Source organism: Scyliorhinus canicula, chromosome 17, assembly GCF_902713615.1.
Source record: "Scyliorhinus canicula chromosome 17, sScyCan1.1, whole genome shotgun sequence".
NCBI classification, from domain to species: Eukaryota; Metazoa; Chordata; class Chondrichthyes; order Carcharhiniformes; family Scyliorhinidae; genus Scyliorhinus; species Scyliorhinus canicula.
Window position 1 is genome coordinate 13,894,016 of NC_052162.1, and position 22,796 is coordinate 13,916,811.

Sequence of the window (22,796 nt, forward strand, 5' to 3'; positions counted from 1 at the left end):
TCAGTCCACCATTGTGACAGCTGCACGAGTAAGCATCTGTAAAGATCAGGAAAAAGGATGGCTTGAAGAAAATAGGTTCCAGTCACATCTTTAATTCTTGGTTTTGAGTACTCACTGAACGTGGGTAAGAACCAAATGTATTTTTTTGATCCTTAAAAGATACGGGATGGGATACTCTCAGCCCACACCGGGCTGGAGAATCGGCGGGCCAGGCGCAGATCACGCGACGCCAATTCTCCTGACAGCGGAGAATCGGCGCCAATGGCGCCGGCATGGTCGGTGCGGTGCCGGTCGGGGGCCACTCTACGCACCCCCCCCCCCCCCGGCGATTCTCCACCCGGGATGGGCCAAGCGGCCACCAAACTAATCCGAATCCCGCCGGCCCCATCCAAGGGTGGTCTTACCCGGCGGACCTCGGCCTGCATGCATCTGGGGTTAGGGTTAGGGGGTTAGGGTTAGGGTTAGGGACGGTCTGGTGGGAAGCAAGGGGGGTCCGACCCCGGGGTGGGCCTCCGCTGTGGCGTGGCCCGTGATCGGGGCCTGTTGATTGGGCTGGGGGCCTCTTTTGCTCCATGCCGGCCCCTGTAGTCCGAAACCACATTGTGTCGGGGCCGGCGCAGAGAAGGGAACCACTGCGCATGTGCAAATTGGTGCCAGTCGGAGTGCGCATGCGCAGACCCGCGGTGCCCATTTGGCTCCGGCATCGGCACCTGGAGCGGCGTGGGTCACTCCAGTGCCATGCTGGTGCCCTATTGGGGTCAGAATCGCTTCTCCTGAGGGCATGTTGACGCTGTCGAGAAACACAACGGCATTTATGACGGCGTCAATACTTAGCCTGAGGATGAGAGAATACCGCCCACCATTTTTGCAATTCTTGGAAGTCACTTTCCATCATTCTCACCAAACGGTTCTCCAAGCTCTGGAGGCCAGTGGCAAAGTCATCCACTGTGGTGCTCAGCCTGATCTGGAGGGGTGCAGATGTTCATGATGCCATGAACCGCTTCACACGTCTTGTAACTACTTTGATGCTGGCATTGATGGTGACATCTATCTTGCCTGTGACCCCTGCCATCGGTCACAGATCCTTCAAGATGATCTTCATGTTCGGTAGCATCCATTTCAGAGCAGATTACCCAGAGACTTGAGCCAAGAGACTCTGGAGCCAGGAGCTCATTTCTCACATCGACCTCTGACTCCTCAAGCACTGTGACGATAATGAATAGAGTGGTGTAACCTATATAAAGCAACTGTAAAGTAGAGTCAAGTCATGCAGATAATATGCTTTTAAAGTTATATTAGTTAAAGGAAACAGGGAGCACTTCTCTCTCAATAGTACCACATCCACATGAGAAGGCAGGTGGGGCCTCAAATTAACATCTCCTTCAGAATATGTCACCTCTGACAGGGGAGCAGTCCTTCAGAACTGCACTGATGTGTCAGCCTGCATTAAGTGCTCAGGTTTATTCAATGGGGTTGGACCTCTCAACTCTGACTCAAGGGAAGTGCGACTGAGCCAAGAGTGATAAAAAAAATTAAACATAGAACATGTACAGCAGTCAATGTATCAGCATCTGCAGAAATACAAAAAGTAGTCCCAGAATCTCAAGTCTGTCCGCATAAATGGGCGGAACTTCCCGATTCCGGAATTTTCCAGTCCTGCCAGAAGCTAATTGACCTTTGGTTGCCTGCTACATCCATTGTGGCCTGTCCCACCTCGGCATTTCCGGAAAATCCACGGCATTATTTGGCACAACCACCGAGGACTGTTCCACTGGGGTTATGACATTTGTTCTCCACGTTTTCTCGAATTGGGTGCCTGAACTGCTCAAAGGACTTAATTGCAGATTGTGCCAGAGTTGTGCATAATGTGATTCAACTAACATCAGCAGCAGTTCTGAATTAGAAACTTTTGGTGGCAATACCTCCTTGGGCTCAGTACACAAGAAATTATTCGAGGCTTGAACTTACCTCACGGCAAAGTCAGACTCCAGCCTGCTTTTGTCATTGGGATAAATGCAATGCATGGACGAGTTCCAGCCAGAAATGACCTTTTCATTAATTTCAGAGCGCTTATTCACAGTGATGTAGCATGTCACCCTGTCCATCTCACAAGTGCAGAATGGATGTGGTGTGTGGGTGAGGAGGGGCTGGGGGATATAGAGGGAGATTTAAAGTGATGTTGGGCTGAATTTTCCCTATATTTATCAGAGTGTCGGGCTCTGACTGTATCTCTCCAGAAACACAGCCGGATTTTCAAACCAGATTTTCTGGCAGTTAGTGCACAATTAGTTCACTCTGGTGGAGTGGAGCCTGAGCCGCCTCCATAGAGATCCGGCCGCCATCTTTAAAGGGCATTCCAATATGCATTTAAAATATACTTCCCCCCCCCCACGGACACGAGGTCCCCACTCCCCCCCACCATTGGAAGCTTTGTGGGCAGTTACTACCCCACCACGCAATTATCAGGAACACATTCACCCTCCTCCCCTCCCCCATATGCAGCACCCCGCATCCTATCACCACACATATGTCGGAGGCATTGTTCTCTCTCTACCTCCCACCAGTGCAGCAGTATCACGGGCACTCTAACCCCCTCACATCCATCACACACCCACTTTCAGAGGCAATGCTGCTCCTCACAATCATCGCCCCCCCCCCCTCCTTCACAGGCATCAGATCTCTTCCCCCCACCCGATTCACAGAAAGGGAACCCCCTCAATGGATCTCCTCAGAGCGCCTGCCAATGACACGTCTCCAGTGCAAGTTGGAAATGCCAAAATGCGCCAACCTATGTCAGGGGGCAGTGCCAAGGGCAGTGCCCCAGGAATGTCCACCCCCCCAGGGGCTATACTTACTTTGCTGCACCTGGTGGATTTCCCCTGTCTGATTCCACGTTTCTAATCAAGCTTTTCATAGAATCATAGAATTTACAGTGCAGTAGGAGGCCATTCGGCCCATTGGGTCTGCACCGGCCCTTGTAAAGAACACCCTACCCAAGCCCACACATCCACCCTACCCCCATAACCCAATAACCCCACCCAACCTTTTTGGACACAAAGAGTAGTCTAACCTGCACATCTTTGGACTGTGGGAGGAAACTGGAGCACCTGGAGGAAACCCATGCACACACGGGGAGAACGTGCAGACTCCGCACAGACAGCGACCCAAGCTGGGAATTGAACCCCGCTCCCTGGAGCTGTGAAGCAACTGTGCTAACCACTATGCTCCCGTGTTGCTGTTGATGGGTCAGTTGGTAAGACAGCTGGCTTATGATGCGGAAAGACACAAGCAACGCGGGATCAAATCCCGTACCCGCTGAGGTTAATCATGACGGCTCCACCTTCTCAACTTTGCCCCTCACCTGAGGTGCGGTGACCCTCAAGTTAAATCACCACCAGTCAGCCCCTCCCCACCTCAAAGCAGAAAGCAGCCGTGGCCCTCGGTGACTGTGTCGACTTGCATTTCATTTCAAACCTTCCCGACGGGAATATTTAATGAGGGGGTAGCATGAGGCTGGGAAGCCCTTTAATAATATGTTAAAGTATGAAAAAATTATTGAAATGTGGTTCCCACCCTTTCTGCGCAGGAATCTTGGTGTGCCACTGGCGAGGGGCGGGGAAAATCAGGAAACAAGTTCTTACCGGGGAGAATATTGTTTCCCGACTCTTTTGTTTCAAGTAAGGGGCATCTTTGGGGTGTGAGGGGTGAGGCCCACGCAGACACGGGGAGAATTTACAAACTCCACACAGACAGTGACCCAGGGCGGGGATTGAACTTCGGTGCCGTGAGGCAGCAGTGCTAACCATTGCACCACTGTGCCTTGTTTCCCGACTCTCGTGGGATTTTGCGCCCTCGTTGCCATTTGAGTTTGTGGCGAACGCAGGCGCAAAGTCCTCTTCTGTTAGATCTAATGTTGGAATTTTAAATTATTCTCCACCTAACTTTTTGTTTCTCCTTACAATCGTGTCATTTGGAATTTATTTTGAACTTGCACATTTAACTCTTGGACACCTTTCAATTGCATCACAAGATGTCAGTCAAAAGCTAATCCTTTTATATTCTTTGCATTCAGCTTTATTATTTGTAAACCATGCTATAAATACCTTAGCTGACTCCACCCGCACTCTCACACCTACACATTAGCTTGAATATTTAGGAACAAACCAGATTACTGCTAACAGCAAGCTGCAATAGCAATGATCTGACCCAGTCGCTGAGCATTGACTTTATCCATCACATATCTGTGCAGCAATTTAGATTATAGATTCTGTTTAGTCCACGCCAGTAGTATTGCTGACCAAAGTGCAATTTCAGCCTCAACTTGCACTTGATAGCTTGTTTATTGTTTTCTCCAGAAGACCCAATCTTTCAAGGAGACATAGCCTTTTGCAAGTGAATAGAAGGGTAAAAGTGGAATGGTTTCAGAATGCGATGAACTAATACAATTGTTTAATTCTTCCTCGCAATGTTTTGGAGCTTTTAAAGTCCCAAGGTTAAAACATGCTGAAGCTCTAAGGGATATAGGAGGAAGCAGGCATGCCAACAACAATGACTACAGGGCGGTTAATAAAGTAGGTGGCGAACTTCATGAAGCAAGTTCTGATCCCCCCGAAGTTGTGATACCAAGCAGCGGGTGATTTTATTTTAGAGGTTGGGTTTAGTCAATTGAAGAGTTGGAAAATATATGTTGGGCACGATCAACCGGCCGCATCCCGCCAGAATCGGGAAGCGATGGGGCCGGTAGATCCCAGGAGATCCCCGGACAGGACTCTCTCAGGATTCCTGTCGGTCCTTCCGCCTCATGAGATCCAATGAGATCTCGTGAGATTTGTGTGATCTGGAGCCGACCCACAATGAATGAGATCCAGACTCGCATAAAAGAACATAAAAGCACTTTTAACTTTGCTTGCATCGTTCAGGACAGCCAACCGGTATCTGCCGGCCTCACTGAGGAGGGCGCAGCCGAGCGCTGGTCAGCACTGATCCCCACAAAATGGGGAACGGCACTTGGGGGGGGTCTCCCAGACAATGGGAGGCCTCCTGGTGGTCAGCATTCGGGCAGGGTGGAACCTTGACACTGCTGGTTCCACCAGGGCAACTTGCCACTGCCATCCTGGCACCCTGGCAATGCCACCTGGGTGCCAGTCTGGAACTGCTAGGTTGGCAGCAGCACCGCTAGGGTGCTAGGCTGGCAGTCCGAGGATGCCAGGCTGGCATTTTGTCCACGTTGAGACCTAGGATGCCCTGCGCATGTGAGATGGGATGCAGGGGGGTTCAAGAACCCGCTTATAGGTGAGTTGTAGCATTGGGGAGGTTGCGATGGGGGTTCGAGAAACCAGGGCACCATTTAAAAATGGTGACCCCCCTCTCTTTCAGCACTGAGGACGTCCGCTCATTGGAGCTCCTCAGTGCAGGAAATGATGCTAAGTGCGGCATCATGGGACGTTTCCCAACAGGAGCAAAAATGGCAATAAAGTGCCGTTAGATAGCGGGGTCGTTCTCGGCACAACAAGCACTGGGAACAGCCCCACTAATCCTGCCCAGAACGGACTCTGATTACCTTTGGTTAGATGGCGGCCATTATATATTTAGGGAAGAGAAATGATGTGGCTTTGAAATCCAGAAAGTTAATCCATCTGAGCCCAAATCTTTCGATCAGAATCTGAGCTGCTGAATCCAACAAGGATCAGACAGAATACTGCCCATTTAACCTGGATATGTTAAAAAAAGGCTTTCGCTTGATGATGCAGAAGAACTTCCTCAGCCGAATAATCTCTGCAGAGACCAGCAAAGAGGATCAGCACAGAGAACAAGCCCCCTTTTTACACTCCAGCTTTTGTAAGGTTAGGTTAAAAGGCTATTGTGAATGTTGGTGGCTGGACAATGAGTGATTGGGTCAGCTGGTGAGATGGGCGGGTGGATGAGGCACGTGGGCAAGGTGGCAGCTGGGCGATGTGCTAGGTGGGTAGGAGTGTGAGGTGGTAGGGTGGCAGATGTGTAAGATGGTAGAGTGGCAAGTGGGTAGGGGGTAGTGTAGCAGGTGGGTCGGGTGACATGCGGGTGAGGTGGTAGGGTGGCAGATTGGGAGGGTGGCATGTGTGTGAGTTAGGTGAAGTAGATAGGCTCAGTGAGTTGGTAGCTGGATTAGAGTTGGTGAGGTCGGGAGGGGTTGTCATGTCTGAGGCTGGTCAAATCTGGTCTGGGGGGCTTAGTTGGGTCCAATCAGCAGACATCATTGAGTGGTAGTCGATGGATGGAGGGGGGAGTCGGGGAAGATGATGTGGGTGATCAGGGGGTCAGCTGTACAGTTACCCCGGCGTTTCACTCAGACAGTTAAGTCAGTCAGAACTGACTAAAATCTCCACTCTAACTCAGGCTGAGGCTTTTTCAGAGGGTCTCGGGGACGAGGGGGAATTACCCTTTCGAAGTTCAAACATCCCGAGTAATTCCCACAGAATTTCCGAAAAATCACAATGTGCACTCGCGTTTAAAACCAGTCTCCCATGATCTTTGTGTTTGTCGGACCACACTTTGCACAATGGAATTGTCCCATTTCTCTACATTGCAATAGTGACTGCAGTTTTAAAAATTGTAATTCATCAGCTATGAAATGCTTTCAGATGACCTGCCAATGTTCTATGGCTATCTAAACTGTTTGATAATTGTCAGATTGGTCATTGAATTCAATTCCACAAGGGTAGTTCTTCTGTTTTAAAAGAAAATTCTGTTGCCATTGTTCATGGTCAGAAGACTAGGGCAAACAAACGGACATGGTACGTACAATACTGGTGCCAAGGTAAAGTGCGTAGGTATATCAGATTCGAAGGGGAGAGGAGGCTATGATAGAGCAAAGCCATGGAAAGATGTAAGAGCAAGGTAGAATGTGGGTAGAACGAGAGGAGTATGTCTGAATAACTTCTCTCCATTCATCTAATATTGGAGCCTATCTGACAGATTGCAAAGATAATGCATCCTGTCCCTGGGACCTAGGATGCATCTGTAATCAAAGTAGCCTTCTCAGTGCCCTTGTCATGTTCTATAGAACTGAAAAGATGTAGCCAATTTGTCTGCCTCCATGGCTGGAGAGAAAATAATGCCTTGAACTGATGTGGCACTTTTCACAACCTCAGGATATTCCAAAGTGCTTTGCAGCCAATTAAATATTTTTGAAGTGTCGCCCACTGTTGCGATGCAGGAAGCATGGCAGCCAATAGGTGCATGGCAGGATTCCAGAAATAGCAATGAGATTGTGACCAGGTAATCCGTTTTAGTGAGGTTGGCAGAGGGTGAAATATTGGCCCCGCACACTGAGGATGATTCCCCGATTCTTCTTCGGACGACTGCCGTGAAATCTTTTACACCCAAATACGAGAGCAGACAGTACCTTGTTTCAATGTCCCGCCTGAAAGGCAGCATCTCCAGAAAGTGACAATCGTAATTTGTCAATTCAGTCTCCATATAAACATGATTGATTTCCATCTCTTGCGATGACTGTGAGGTCAATAAGAGACATTCTCTGGCAGTATGTAAATTATCCTCAAATGGTGAGTGTTATGAAGTTTCAAAGTTTCGATTGAGTATTATTTCAAACAGCACTGTGAGTTGTATTAGACCCATGTCAGAGACCATCAGTTTTTAAATATGCATGCCCTTCTTGGCTCACAGATATCAACTTGCAGTGTGCTGCAGAACAATGAACTGATTATGCTCCATGGGCTGCCAGTTAGAATTAACCAAAGAACGTTTCACTTTACTAAGCGGACTGTCTAATTAGTTAGAAAGAGCCACTCACCCCAGCCAATGATATGAAAACCTAAAGGTCTTCCTTTGTTACATCCATTCATTGCAGATAGCACTGCCTTTGCTGGTTGGTATCAAAATGTATGAGCCAGAAATTCCAGTGCTAGTGCCTGCACTAACTACAGGAAAGAAGATGCAGCATAACAGTAAGTCCTGTGGGACTGATTTCCCTCACATCTTGTGAGAAAGTACTATGTGGGTGTTAATCCCCCCTTGTGTTTTGCCCGGGGGCTGAAGATCCCAATGTTGGAGGAGTTGAAGGGAACAACGCTACTGGTCTCAACAAAAGATAAAAACAAAGTTACTATTGAAAAGAGAAACAATTAGGGGAGAAGTAGTTGTAGGTGATAATGTGATTTTCCAATTAAACTCCATTAAATTTAAATTCAGCAATTTATTCTCATATGATGCGATGTTAACAATAGCTCAGCTTCTGCTTCTTTTCTGTAAACTCCGACATGTCTCCAGCATGTTACTACAAACTGATTAACTACTGACGGATTGAAAGTTTCTACTCGATGGGTTAGAACTTTCACTGAACAACTAATCGTGTGCTGTGCATTTTATGACTTTCCAAAATTCATGTTTTCTGGGAGCTGACCGTCGCTGGCTGCACTGGCATTTATTGCTCATCCCTAACTACCTCCATTTCAGAGGGCATTTGATGTCAAATGCTGTGGATCTGGAGTCACATATAGGCCAGACGCCAAGGACGGCAGACATCCTTCCCTGGAGGGCATTGGTGAACCAGATGGGTTTTTACAAAAAGTCGACAATGATTTCATGGTCATCATTGAACTTTTTAAATTCCAGATTTTTGTTGAATTCAAATTTCACCATCTGCTGTAGTGGTATTTGAACCCAGGTCCCCAGATTTTAGAACATAGAACATACAGTGCAGAAGGAGGCCATTCGGCCCATCAAGTCTGCACCGACCCACTTAAGCCCCTCACTTCAACCCTTTCCCCTTAACCCAATAAATCCTCCTAACCTTTCTTTTGGACACTAAGGGCAATTTATCATGGCCAGTCCACCTAACCTGCATATCTTTGGACTGTGAGAGGAAACCGAAGCACCCGGAGGAAACCCACGCAGACACAGGGAGAACATGCAGACTCTGCACAGACAGTGACCCAGCCGGGAATCGAACCAGGGACCCTGGCGCTGTGAAGCCACAGTGCTAACCATTATGCTACCGTGCGCTGGGTCTCTGGATTACTAGTCCAGGTCCAGTGACAATACCACTGCCTCCCTGATTGACAGTACAACACTGTACTCAAAAGATTTGATTGTTCAGTGGGCTTTATGACATTACTCCTGTTGAGCAGCATTTATAATATAATTACATAGGAATCCAAGTGTGAGTCTTTATAACGCTTTGCAGCCTGTGTTTCATATTACAACTTGAGAATTTTTGTGGAAACATTTAAAACCCATGGGAATAAAGGGACAGGGAAGATATGATACAGAACTGACAAAGGGGCAGAAAGAGAGTTCAGCACTGACGAGTTATTTTTCAGCCTGGAGTAAAATATACAGTAGTGTTCCTCAGAGGTCAGTATGGAGAGCACCACTTTTAAAAATATATATATATACATGAATGACCTTGAGCTGGATTCTCCGGTCCCCTAGCCAGGTGTTTCACAGCGGCATAATGTTCACTGGTGGCAGGATTATCTACTTTCTCCACTTGTCAATGGGATTTTCCATTGAAGTCAACCTCAGGCCACTGGGAAACCCGTGGATGGGGATGTGTTGCTGGCAGGAAAGCTGGAGAGTTCCAGCCCTGAGGCTTAGAGGGCATCATTTCAAAGTTTACAGATGCCACAATACATGGAAAAGTACGTGGGGGATAGTAACAGAGTTTGGGGGAGATTGACAAAATGGGCAAGCACATACAGTGCAGAATGAGGCCATTCAGCCCATCGATTCTGCACCGACCCACTTAAGCCCTCACTGCCACCCTATCCCCGCAACTTAATAAATCCTCCTAATCTTTTTTGTTTGGATACGAAGGGCAATTTATCATGGCCAATCCACCTAACCTGCACGTCTTTGGACTGTGGGAGGAAACTTGAGTACCCGGAGGAAACCCACGCAGACACGGGGAGAACGTATAGACTCTGCACACAGTGACCCAGCGGGGAATCGAACCTGGGACCCTGGCGCTGTGAAGCCGCAGTGCTAATCACTGTGCTACCGTGCTGCCCTGCAAGGATTGTGAAAAAAGTGATACATTTTCTTTAGTGCCAAAGCAATATGAAATAATTTATACCATTTTAAACTAAAATAAAATAAAACTAAACTAAATTATACAATTGCCGGGATGGCACGCTGGCACAGTGGTTAATACTGCTGCCTCACAGCGCCAGGAACACGGGTTCAATTCCAGCCTCGGGTGGCTATCTGTGTGGAGTTTGCACTTTCTCCCCAACACATGTCTGTGTTGGTTTCCTCCGGGTGCTCCGGTTTCCTCCCACAGTCTAAAAATGTGCAGGTTAGGTGGATTAGTCATGCTAAACTTCCCCCTGGTGTCCAAAGATGTGCAGGTTGGGTGAGGTTGCGGGGATAGGGTATGGGAGTGCACCAAGGTAGGGTGCTCTTCCAGGGTGTCGGTGCAGGGCTGAATGGCCTTTTCTGCACTATGGGGATTCTATGATTCTATGAATTTTAAAAGCAGCATAGGAACAGCGAGACCTTGAGGATATATGCACACAAATCTCTGATGGTGGTTGGGCAGGTTGAGAAGCCTTTACAAAGAGCACGTGAAATTCTTGGCTTTTTAACAAAGACATAGATACGCAAGCAGAAGTTACCAAACCTTTACACACCACTGCTTAGCCATCAGATGGACTACTGTGTTCAATTATGAAGGGTATGAAGTCTTCCTGAAAGAGATTATAATCAATTCAGAATTAGCCATGAAAACAAAACTGAGAATCCTGGAATGCTTCAGCGCACATGTCGACATATGGAAGTGAGTGTTGGATAATCAATGAAGCAATGGAGAGAGGAATTGTGCTGCAGAGCTGTGCAGATGTATGGCAACTAAATTTGCTGATGACACCAAAGTTAGTTGTCAAGAGGGAGAAAGTCTGCAAAGGGATATAGACCGGTTAAGTGAGTGAGCAAAAGCGTGGCAGCTGGAGTACAATGTGGATAAATGTAACATTATCCATTTTGTGTGGAAGAATACAAAAGCAATTTACTCGGTACAAGGAGGGATATTGCAGAACTCTGTAGTACAGAGGGATCTGGGTGTCTTGGTACATGAATCATATGAAGTTGGTACGCAGGTTCTACAAGTGATTAGGAAGGCAAGTTGAATGTTGGAGTTTATTGCAAGGATACTTGAATATAAATGTAGGGATACTTTACTGCATAAAAGCAAATGACTGCGGATGCTGGAATCTGAAACCAAAGGGAAAATGCTGGAAAATCTCAGCCTGTCTGGCAGCATCTGTAGGGAGGGAAAAGCTAACGTTTCAAGTCTAGGTGACCCGTTGTCAAAGCTATAAGATAAAGAAAGTGGGAAATATTTATACTGTGGAGTAAGAATCTTTCATCTTCCATTCTCACTCCACAGTATAAATATTTGCCACTTTCTCTATCTTATAGCTTTGGCAAAGGATCATCTGGACTCGAAACGTTAGCTCTTCTCTCCCTACAGATGCTGCCAGACCTGCTGAGATTTTCCAGCATTTTCTCTTTGGTACTTTCCTGCAGTTGCTCAGAGCCTTGGTGAGACCACATCTCGAGTATTATGTCCGATTCCTCCTCCTTATTTGAAATAAAATGTAGGCTGGAGATCTCCGGCTGTTCGCTGGTGACAGGATTCTCTGGTAACCGTGACAGTGCACCCCCTGCCTGTGGGGTTCCCATCAGCATGGGGTGGCTTCAATGGAAACTCACACTGACAGCATTGGGAACAAAGACTCCCGCTGCCAGCGAACGGTGCTCCACCTCACCCCACTGAGAGGCACGCAGCTGTGAGGCAGGAAAATCTCACCCATAATTGCTTTGGAAGCACTTCACAGGAGGTTCACTCAACCCATCCCTGCGTTATCTTATGAAGAACATTTGAACAGGTTCGATCAATAACCATTAGAGTTTAGAAGAATGAGAGGTCATTTATTGATCTTGAGGCAACTGGATAGGGTGGATACCGGGAGGATGTTTCATCTTGTTGGGGAGACTAACACTCTGAGACATAGTTTAAGAATATGAGGTTAAACCAGATGACGAGAATCTTTTTTCTCAGAAGTTCTCTGCACAGACTCCGCACAGACAGTGACCCAGCGGGTATTCGAACCACAGCGCCAGGTTCGATTCTCCACTGGGTCACTGTCTGTGTGGAGACTGTACGTTCTTCCCGTGTCATCTTGGGTTTCCTCCGGGTGCTCCGGTTTCCTCCCACAGTCCAAAGATGTGCAGGTTAGGTGGATTGGCCATGCTAAATTGCCCTTAGTGACCAAAAAGGTTAGGAGGGGTTATTGGGTTATGGGGATAGGGTGGAGGTGAGGGCTAAAGTGGGTCAGTGTCGACTCGATGGGCTGAATGGCCTCCTTCTGCACTGTATGTTCTATCATCTATGTTCTTTAGGGTGTGGAATTCTCTTCCAAGAAGATGGTGGAGGCTGGGTCTTTAAATGTATTCAAGTCTGAGTTAGATATTTTTTTTCTCAGACTGGGAGTCAAGGGTTAATGGGGTGCCGGAAACGGGAGCTGAGACCACGACCAGATCAGCCATGATCTTATTGAATGGTGGAGTGGGTTCAAAGGGCCAAATGGCCTCCTTCTGCTCTAAAGTCCTGTGTTCTCAGTTTAGGTAACTAGAAATTGGGATGAATCTTAACTCCCAAAAACAAGTGGGTTGGGGTTGAGTGAGATACCGCAGCTCCCTCTCCTTAAATCCTGATCTTCTTTCTGCGTCAACATACAACATAGAACATACAGTGCAGAAGGAGGCCATTCAGCCCATCGAGTGCACCGACCCACTTAAGCCCTCACTTCCACCCTATCGCCGGAACCCAATACCCCTCCTAACCTTTTTGGTCTAAGGGCAATTTAGCATGGCCAATCCACCTAGCCCGCACATCTTTGGATTCAGAGCACGAGCTCCCATTTCACACCCAGGCAGTCACAAACTATTCAGCATCTTCCAAGTGTTATCTAAATGTAGGAGCCATTATTATGGACAGAAGATGATCGAAAAATAATGGAGCAAATGGTAAAGAGGAAATTGTTTAATAAAATGTTCATTCATGTTTTAATTTTTGTTCCTTCTGCTAAGCTAGAAGATGTGGGAATAAGGATTCTCTTAATTGACAGAATGGTTGTTAAAATGACATGTTTTACCATATAATTTACAACATTTAATGTGTTATTCTGATAGCTTTCTTACAGAATGTTCCGTACAATGTTCAGCGGTTGCATTCTTCCAATTGTCATAATTTTGTTTATTTAAGTGCACAGAAAATGCTAACTTTCACCAAAATAACAAGGTGGTCCTGAATGAACATCTTAGGTTCAGCCACACATCCTTTTGATTCGGCCAGCTTTCGAGGAAATTTAGATGAACAATGAAGACCTACTGACTAAGGCGTTTTTCTTTTAATTTTTATTCCCTTGTTGCAGTTGACGTTTGCATTGACTGGTCTGTGGATCTCAAGAAATACAGGGTGCTGGCAGGCGAGCCTGTACGTGTGAAATGCGCACTCTTCTACGGATACATCAGGACTAACTACAGCATGGCGCAGAATTCAGGACTCAGCCTAATGTGGTATAAAAATAATGGGCAAGGAGACTCAGAAGAGCCAATTATATTTGCCGGACGCAGAATAAGCAAAGAAGAGGATTCAATTTGGTTCCATTCAGCGGAGTTACCGGATAATGGATTCTATACTTGTGTATTACGGTAAGGGGAAGTTGATAAAACATGTTTTTAAGCACATAATAAACCCTCATTGTTGATGATATTGTCATGGGAGTGTCTCTTTAAGAAATGTTTTTGGCTTATCACATGGCTCCAGTGATGTCATTGTGTGGGCGGAGCTGGGCTGTGGCTCTGAGTTTCACTTTCGCTTTGAGTTTTGGACTGGTTTGAACTGCACAGGTTGAAAGAAGTGTCTCTCTATCTTCATTTTGAAAGCTGTTTCCAGACTGCTTGGTAATTTAAAAGAGATAATTGCTTTCTGGAAGGAATTTAAATCTGCTGTTTGGAAAGGGGAACAGAGTATCAATAACAAGTCTTATATAAGTGGGAATTCTGTGTGCTGGGCCATGCTTTTGAAAAGGGGTTTCTGGTTTTACTCAGATTTTGTTATTGAATTGGAACAGTTAAGGGGAATTCATTAAGGGTTATATATATATTACTGTAGGTGTGTGGGGTCTTTATGTTTGTAGTTGATACAAATTCTTGCTGCATGTCTTTAGACAAATGTTGACTAAATTCTTAGAATAAAGCTTGTTTTATTGATTTAAAGCACCTAAGAAGTCTGTTAAATAACACCTAAAATGCAGGCTCTTGTGCTCATTTTAGCCAAATTCAACAAAGAGTTACAGGTCAGGTGAACTCCATAATATACTTTGGAGTTTTTAAAATCCTGGCCCACAACAAAGTATCACCATTGACATTAGACAAAATAATTGATTTTCGCATAAAGCATAAAGGTGGCGAAGGGGTTAAAATATTTGGAAGTAATGAACTTTAAGTGAACATTATTTCAACTGGTAAAAAAATGTCTCAATGCTAACGAAAAGTTGCAGTGAAATCTCACAAGTATGATCCAATTAAAGGGAAGAAACAGAGAGAAAACTTTGGTCCACAGGTGTATTCTCCATATTCATGTTGTAAGAGATTCAGTGGGCAGTGGGGAAAGGCCACACTTAAAGTATGTCATCATATCTCCTGTGACACTGCTCATAAGGAAAGTAGTCCAGTGCTCTGACCGTGCCTGTTCCTGGGTGATCAAACTAGTTTGCCCTCTTGATGTGTCCCAGATTTCTCCTGACTTCTAGCTTCCTCATGCAGTCCTGAGAGCCGCTGACTTCCCAGAATACCGGACAATTTTCCACATTGAAATGACATATTTCCTTGTTCTGCAGGTGCATGACATTTAAATATAGCATGTTATTCAATCTTTAATCTGGATGCCAACTTTCCAAATGTTGCTGCAGGTAATAATGATTGTTTATGCAATTAAGATGTTTGGTGGCTATCAAAGATGTGCCCTGGATATTTCTCTCAATCTCCATTTCTCTTCACTGTTGTAACTGTCTCTATTGTGGATTATCTGAATGTAGTTTTGGTTTCAGTTCAAGGTGAATATGGAGATGTTACTTTTGGTTAGATTTATAGATGCCTGGCTGTGCTGACAAATGATGCTTAAACATCTGACCCAACTGAGAGGTTTGTGGAAGCATGAATGCTCAGAGGCTGCTATGGAGAAAATTGCTGAGGGTAGAGCTATGCTCTAAAGGGAAAGTTGGCAGAGTTTTTTTTTCTGGAAATAAGAAAGTGTAAGAGAAGCTTATTTGGAGGATGCAAACACCCAGTCTGTAATGTTTAACCAGAGAGCTCAGTCCAGTATGTTTCGAGAAAAAAAAGACGGACGAATAGAGAATTGGGTCGGATTACGTCGCTCTGTAAAGAGAAGTCCAGTTGTGGAACAGTTGCCAATGGTAGGAATGTACCATGAAACTGAGTTATATCATCTGTAACCAGGCTGTTGGATTGAGTTTAAGATAGACTTTCATATTGTTTATAATCATTATTTTATTTGCTCATCATTGCTTGTGTCAATTTGTTCACGTTTACATCGTAAAGATTCTTTTGGTGTTTCAATTTAATCTCAGAGTCCTGCCACTTACTTCCTTACCCTTGGCCCTTCCATGCATTATTCTTTAAATAACTATGGGCCATCCCTACTCTGAACCCAGCCAAACCCATTTGTCAGAATTGAGCCTGATGGGCCCATCAATCATGTTTTTCACAAGAGGACACTGGAGTTAATTGGGATTTGAGATTCTTACTGCCATATTCAGGGAATTTAAGTCCATGTTAAGCTGGGTGTCAACTTCAGGACTTTACAATAAGGATACACAGTTTAGAAAATGAATGCAAATAACTGTTTTTGAGAAGGTCGGGAGTTTTCCTAGTACCAAGCTGTAGGTGCAATATATAATAGAGTTCGTGCAACAAAAAAGGGAAAACTTTGTTGAAATATGTCAGGTAGCAGCAGGTACCTTTTGAGAATCCCTAAGGTATAGGGGGACTGTTATTGGAATATTTGATGAGTTTTGCTGTCTGTTTTCTAAATTGTTGAACATTTTAGGTGTTAATTCCATTTCATTTTAATTAGAGGCCTGTATTACAGTAGGTGCGGAGGTCTTGAGGGTAGCACATCCGTCTCTGAGCCAGAAGCTCCGGTTTTGTGTACCCCCCTCCCCCCCAACCCAGGACTTGATGGCCAAGGAGCTTGCATCCATAATGCAGCCAAACAGGTTGAATGTGTCAACCTGCAAAACCTTCCAAACATGCCAGTGGCTGGTGGTAAGAGCGGGAGAGAGTCCTGGTCAGCTACGCTTGATGGGGAGTGGCGCCTCTTAAGCTATAACCCTCGGTGACACACAAGTGATCTGTTCCAGGAATTACTATCGATGGAAACAGACGCAAGTCTGCATTAGTGCATTGCTAGGTGTGGGAAGAGAACTGGAAATTAGAATTATAATAGGTCATAGAGTGATATTATTATGAATCTCCTTATTTAAATCCATTGCCGATGTCATCACTCAGTGTTGTGACATCATTTGTTGTTGTTATTAAATATATTTGTATTTAACTCTCGTTAGCTCTGTTCACTTACTGTTATTTCGATGTTTAGCGAGCTGCTCCCATTTTTCAGTCCATACATTATTTTATTTTTATATATCAAAGAAGATTAACTTTAAATTTAAGATTGATGCCTTTCAACTACCCTTTTTGTGGTCAAGTTACCAGAATAAGAAACCAAATTGTCCCAGTGAGAGGACTTTGAAAATCATTCTCAAAGATTTGATTGGTTGCTCTTAGTGAATGGGGTCGAAACTTCAAAGAGTTGTGTCAATGAAATAACGTTTTTGATTGGTTCATTGGCATTTCTTACTCTAAGGACATGCTGTGCACTTTTTTATGCATTAAGGGCAAGTTTCCATCTCAAATTACGGGCGAGATTCCCTGGAATTCTTTCGAAGTTCATTTATGGCGGATTTTTCAGGGAGTTTCCCGCCGGCTCTGCCGCCGAGTTCTCCACCGTTATTCAATGACACTTAGTCATTTTTGGGGGCGCAAGGGCGTTTCTCATTGGTTTAGCCCACACTTGAGGGCGCAATCTTCCCAAAAGGGAAAAAGTCCCCGAGCGAGCACCAAGAAACACATGGCTATTCTACGCATCATGCGTTGAATAGTGGGCCCGAATCAGAACACGCGGCCAAGACCACACGTAGCCACGTCTTTTACAATGAGGAGCTCTGCCTACCGTAACTCCCCATTGTAGCATCCCAATCTCTGAGATCCACAGAAAAAAATCCCCATCTTCCCACCCCAAACACAATATGGGAGGATCCCACAGCTACCCCCCACACCCCTCAACATCTATGCCGAGCAACCACTGCCCAATTGTGCACGCTCAAAAAATGCCACGTAGGCCCCCTCAACCTGGCATCCTGGCAGTGCCCCTGCCAACTGACAGTGCCATCTGGGCACCTTGACGGCGCCACTTGCCACCCAGGTGGCAAGCCCAGAGCCAAGACTCCACTCTGCCCAAATGAATGCAGCTGGGGCCTATGATCCCCTTAGAGACTCCCACGAGTGCTGTTGAGGTGGCCAGTTTTTTTTTTCAAAAAAAAACTTTATTCATAAAATCTCTGATAAACATTACAGGACATTTCAAATTGTCTTGACTGTACATTTACAAAGTTACACATTCACTTGTCTTTCTTCCATTCAATTGAGGTGACATTACACACATATCCTTCTTTATGTTACAGTTCTTCCTTAAATATTTACATTGTCATGTTTCTTTTATGCATTGGAGTGTTGAAGACCCGGACCGAGGGGTTTTACACTGTTACCCACCCCTCGGTGTACATTTGCTGGTGAGACCTTACACAGAGGTCCCTGAAGCGAAGGGTTTGAATCCCAAAGCCTTAGGAACCTTGGGAATCTGCACATTACGGTCAGGCTTGCTGCCTCGCTCCAATATGTAGGTTTGCTAAAACGTGGTCCTGCCCATGGTGGGAGGGATTCACCTTGCAATGTCTTGCGAGAATGCGTTGAACCTCGCAAGGCGTTGTGAGCCACGTAGATGCTAAATTGCCCCATAGTGTCCAAAGATGTGCAGTTTAGGTGGGTTTTACAGGGATAAGTTGGGGGTCTGGGCCTAGGTATGGTGCTCTTTTGGAGTGTCTGTGCAGGTTCGATGGGCTGAATGGCCTGCTTCTGCACTGTAGGCATTCTATGCATTCAATGCTTAATATAGTATTGACCACCACAACACAAACCATCACCTTATGAGACGGAAGTATCCACATATTCTAGTTTCAATTCAAGACTCCATTTGCAATTGCTACAATAATGCTATGGAGAGAAAGGAAATAGTTACTGGAAAATGCAATCTGCCTTGGCAAATAAATTCTGAGTTGAATGGCCTAGTTCATAAAATTCCTACCTGTTGCAGCACTGTCATAATTTAAACCAATTAGCTCATTTTAAGTGCTGCCTTGTGCTCAAGCCAAAAAGGAATATGTTCTAGGCGAACATTAAACATTTTTCTCTACAAGTCAATTAGACAGGGCAATTATAGATCATTGAATGTGATCATAAATTCGTGATTAGCAAACGTAATAATGGCTTCAATTTTAAGGATGGGGAGGGAGAACATATACCTGCCGACTCTCTGAGCCCTATTGTCATTTTCTGCTCTAATGACTGTTGGTCGGCTGATGGAGGAACTTCCACTCTTCAGTTGGAAGGATGTCCTGCCTTGGAGGACTGCCAGACAATCTGATTTGTGTGGGGGAGGATTCTTGAAGGGAAAGGTCGGGGGGAAAGTCCGGAGTACACTCGGCCTTAAAGGGATAGCACCCCAGTCGGAAGGAGAAAATTAGGGCTTTCTGTCCACTGCGGGCGGGGGGGGGGGGGGGGGGGGGGGGGGGGGGGGGGTTGTAAAATTCTAGCCATTGTACGCAGAGTCTTGCCATGCTTATGTACGCTGGAAATTTAAGGGGTATTGTTCAGTTGTATAACGATGTTTTTGGTTGACCTGGTTCCTGCTTCAGTTAACCAAATGTCAATTTGATTATTTTAAACCAGCACAAATTGTATGCCTGTATTTAGCTTATAAGATGTAATTAAGGGGGAGTTGGTGGCACTGTGGTATTGTCACTTGACTGGTAAACCAGAGACTGAGAGTAATGCCCTGGGAACCCAGGTTCAAACCCTGCCATGGCATATAGTGAGATTCAAATTCAATAAAAAACTGGGGCGGAATTCTCCCTTCCAGCGGCAGAGTGCCGGCGCCAACGGAGAATCCGTGGGTTGATCACGATGGGAAAAGCGGAATGAACCCCTCACTGATTCCAGTACCGGTGAGGGGCTAACACCGACGCCGCATGAACCACCTGCGAGTCACGTGGAAAACGCGCCGGGTCCCGGGCCGCGCATGCGCAAGGCTGTCGGCCTGCACCAGTCATGCCGGATAACATGGCGCCGGCCATGCTGGAACTCTAACCTGCCCACCCTGACCCCACAGCCCGCCCCCTGTCTAACCCCCACCACTCCCCCCCCCCCCAGCCCGAGCAGAAGCCACCTATGGATCCCAGAAGAGTGTGGCGCTGCTGGGCACTGCCTGCAGCTGGCACATCGGGTTCCCGACCTGCTGGAACCACACATGGCCTGCGCCATCGGGAACTCGGCCCATCGGGGGCGAAACATTGCAGGTGGGCCAGCTGAAGATGCGGTGCGCATGCCGATGATGCCGATTTGGAGGGAGCGGAGCATTGCAAACTGGTTTCAAACCGCTGCCTGCCCTGATTTCGGTATCGGAGCCATTTTCCGCCCAATCGGTATTTTGGCTTCGGGCTCTGGCAAAATCCGCCCCTTAAATTAAAGGCTAATTATAACCGGCCTTCAATTCCGGCATTGGGTGACTGTTTGGAGTTTGCACTTTCTTCCTTCGGGTGCTCCAGTTTCCTCCCACAGTCCAAAGATGTGCAGGTTAGGTGGATTGGCCATGCTAAATTGCCCCTTAGTGTCAAAAGATGTGTAGGTTAGGCTAAGGGGTTATTGGGATAGGGTGGGGGAGTGGGCTTGGTTGGAGTGCTCTTTCGGAGGGTCAGTGCAGACTTGATGAGCTGAATGGCCTCCTTCTGCACTGGAGGGATTCTGTGACCATGAATTGATTGTCGTAAAAACCCATCTGATTCACTAATGTCCTTTTGGGAAGGAAATCTGTTGTCGTTACCCGGTCTGACCTACATGTGACTCCAGACCCAGAAGTGGTTGACCCTCAACAGCCTCCTTAAGGGTAATCAGGGATGGGCAATAAATGCTGGCACAGCCTGCGACGCCGATGTGAACACATTTTTAAAAAGCTCTGAATGCTGATGTGAGAGATCTGGTTGGGAATACTCAGGAAGAACTACAAAATCCTTGGCTCATTTAACTTCTGCACTGTAGGGATTCTATGAGAATGTGCTTAATCATGATCGAAAACCCAGTTATGGTACAATTGTTTTTTGTTTTGCTTTGTGACAATGCAGTTCTGTGCCAAATGCAATGCATGAGGAAGTGTTTGTACAACAACAGGGATTGTTTCTTGCAGCTTAAGTGGAAGAATGTTTTGCGAGTCTTCAAAAAAACCCACCAGTGAGTCTCCATTTTAAAGGAACCACGAGAATTATTTTCCTGCTCCAGAGAAATAAAGCAGAAGTGTAGCAATAGCCCACCGAGGGAACGTGTTTCGGCACGGGATGCCCTGAGTCAGAATTGGCAGCGTGGAGTCATAAGCACAGATTCCCTCGAAGGTTAAAGTGTTACGGCGCTCACAGAGACCACAGCGGGGCTCGTGGAGTACGGGTTTCTATATTGAGCGGTCGGAGGCCCACCCAAGAGAGACTCACTGGTGGGCCTTCAAAATGTGTAATCCAGACCCGGACTGGAATTCTCGTGATCCCGGGTTGGGACACTAGCATTGTACGCCGTGACTGTGGCTTCTTTTTGTTCAAGGAATGAACCCAAGGTTTGAGTTAGCCTGGCCTCGCTGGACTCATTACATGAAGTGTATAAATTGAAGAGACCAATCAAGCTTTAGACGGTTGCCTCCACTGTCCCCATCCACACACATCCCCCCTCCCCCCACCCCCTGCCGTACAATCGCCCCACTACAAAGGTAAAGACAAAGGAGAGCCTCTCATAGGTGAATATCATCAGACCGTGAAGTGGAAATATTAGGCCATACTCAGTGTCTTTGCCCTCGAGAGCTCTTGTTAGCTTCTATTGCAGCTGAAGAGTCCATTTGGATCTGAGCAATATGCTTTATCATCAGAACAGCTCAATGGGGCAGCACGGTGGCACAGTGGTTAGCATTGCTGCCTACGGCGCTGAGGACCCGGGTTCGAATCCCGGCCCTGGGTCACTGTCCGTGTGGAGTTTGCACATTCTCCCCGTGTTTGCGTGGGTTTCACCCCCACAACCCAAAAGATGTGCAGGATAGGCGGATTGGCCACGCTAAATTGCCCCTTAATTGGAAAAAACAATTGGGTACTCTAAATTTATAAAAAAAAAAGAACAGCTCAATTAAACTTTGACTCAGCTTCAGCATTTTGTAATGCAGTAAACATTCTTCCACAGAATTCCTTTGAGGCAGGGAGAACCATTTTGGTGTCGGACTCGGCAATTTCTTCATTATAGGTTGTTCCAAACGACACTGTTAACACTGCACTAGCGCACCATTGATGTTGCAGTGTAGTAGGGTAAGCATGCGAGCGACATTCTTGCCTTCCTGCCTTGAAGATATGGGCGGGGTGGGGAGGGTCAGGGGGAAAGCAGCAGAGGTCTGTGCTTATATATTCTGAGCTAACACATCAATTAGCTCAGTGCAAACAATTCTGGGCACGTTGCACCCAGTGCCAATCCTGCTATTCACCGGCAGAGGCAAAAAACGGGTTTAGTGATGAACCAGACCCTTTTGCCCAGCGCGATCAGGATCACTCTCTTACTTGGCGTGATCCAAATCAGTATATTGAAATGAGTTTGGATTTATATATGTGCGGCCCCTTCGAGGCCTGAGTCTCCCGGCTGCCAGGATTCACCGATCCCAATGGCGCAGCGTGAATCAGTGCCGGTCTCCAAAAACAGAAACCAGACGTGATGGCCACACCAGGGGTCTCAGAGGCCTTTGGGGCCCCCAGGTGGTGAGGGACAGGTTGGCACTGCAGGGGTGCTATGTTGGCACTGCCCAAGTGCCGGGACAGTGCCCGGATGCCAAGGGGCAGTGCCAAAGGAGAGGGCCATGCCCATGAAAGGGGGTGGGAAAGGGGGCATGAAGAGGTGGGGCAGGAAGAGGAATAAGAAGGTTCGGCGGAAGAAGGGTGTGGGGATGAAGGGGGGATATGAATGAGGGGTATGAAGGATGGGGTTGAGGGGCATGAAGGGTGAGGGGTGTTGGGGGCACCTGGGAGTGGTGCCTGAAAGGGGGGGGGCATGAATTAGAGGGGGGAGTTGCTGAAACTGGGTGGCCTTAAAGGCAGGGGACCCTCAGTGAAATCATAGCAGGTTCTGCTCACTTTGCGGGGTGGGGGGGGCGATGCCCCAATGCTAAAGAGGACGGAATCAGATGGGGCCGGGTCACCCTCATGCTGGGTGGTGTGGGGGATGGGGGTGCATGCGGTATTTAGTTTTGGGGAGGAGGTTGGCCTTCCAGGTTGGGGATATTGCCCATGTCTGCGGGGGGAGTC

The 22,796-nt window shown here is 46.7% G+C and overlaps 1 protein-coding gene across 3 annotated transcripts in view; it reads left to right on the top strand.

The window, feature by feature from the left end:
* The window catches only part of il1rapl2 (interleukin 1 receptor accessory protein-like 2), a 1,090,987-nt gene that overhangs the window by 541,577 nt on the left and 526,614 nt on the right, over positions 1-22,796 (top strand). For all 3 annotated transcript variants that reach the window (XM_038775345.1, XM_038775344.1, XM_038775346.1), the window contains exon 3: positions 13,437-13,716. In XM_038775345.1, coding sequence (XP_038631273.1) covers positions 13,437-13,716 — 280 coding nt within the window. The remainder of the gene's footprint in view (positions 1-13,436; positions 13,717-22,796) is intronic.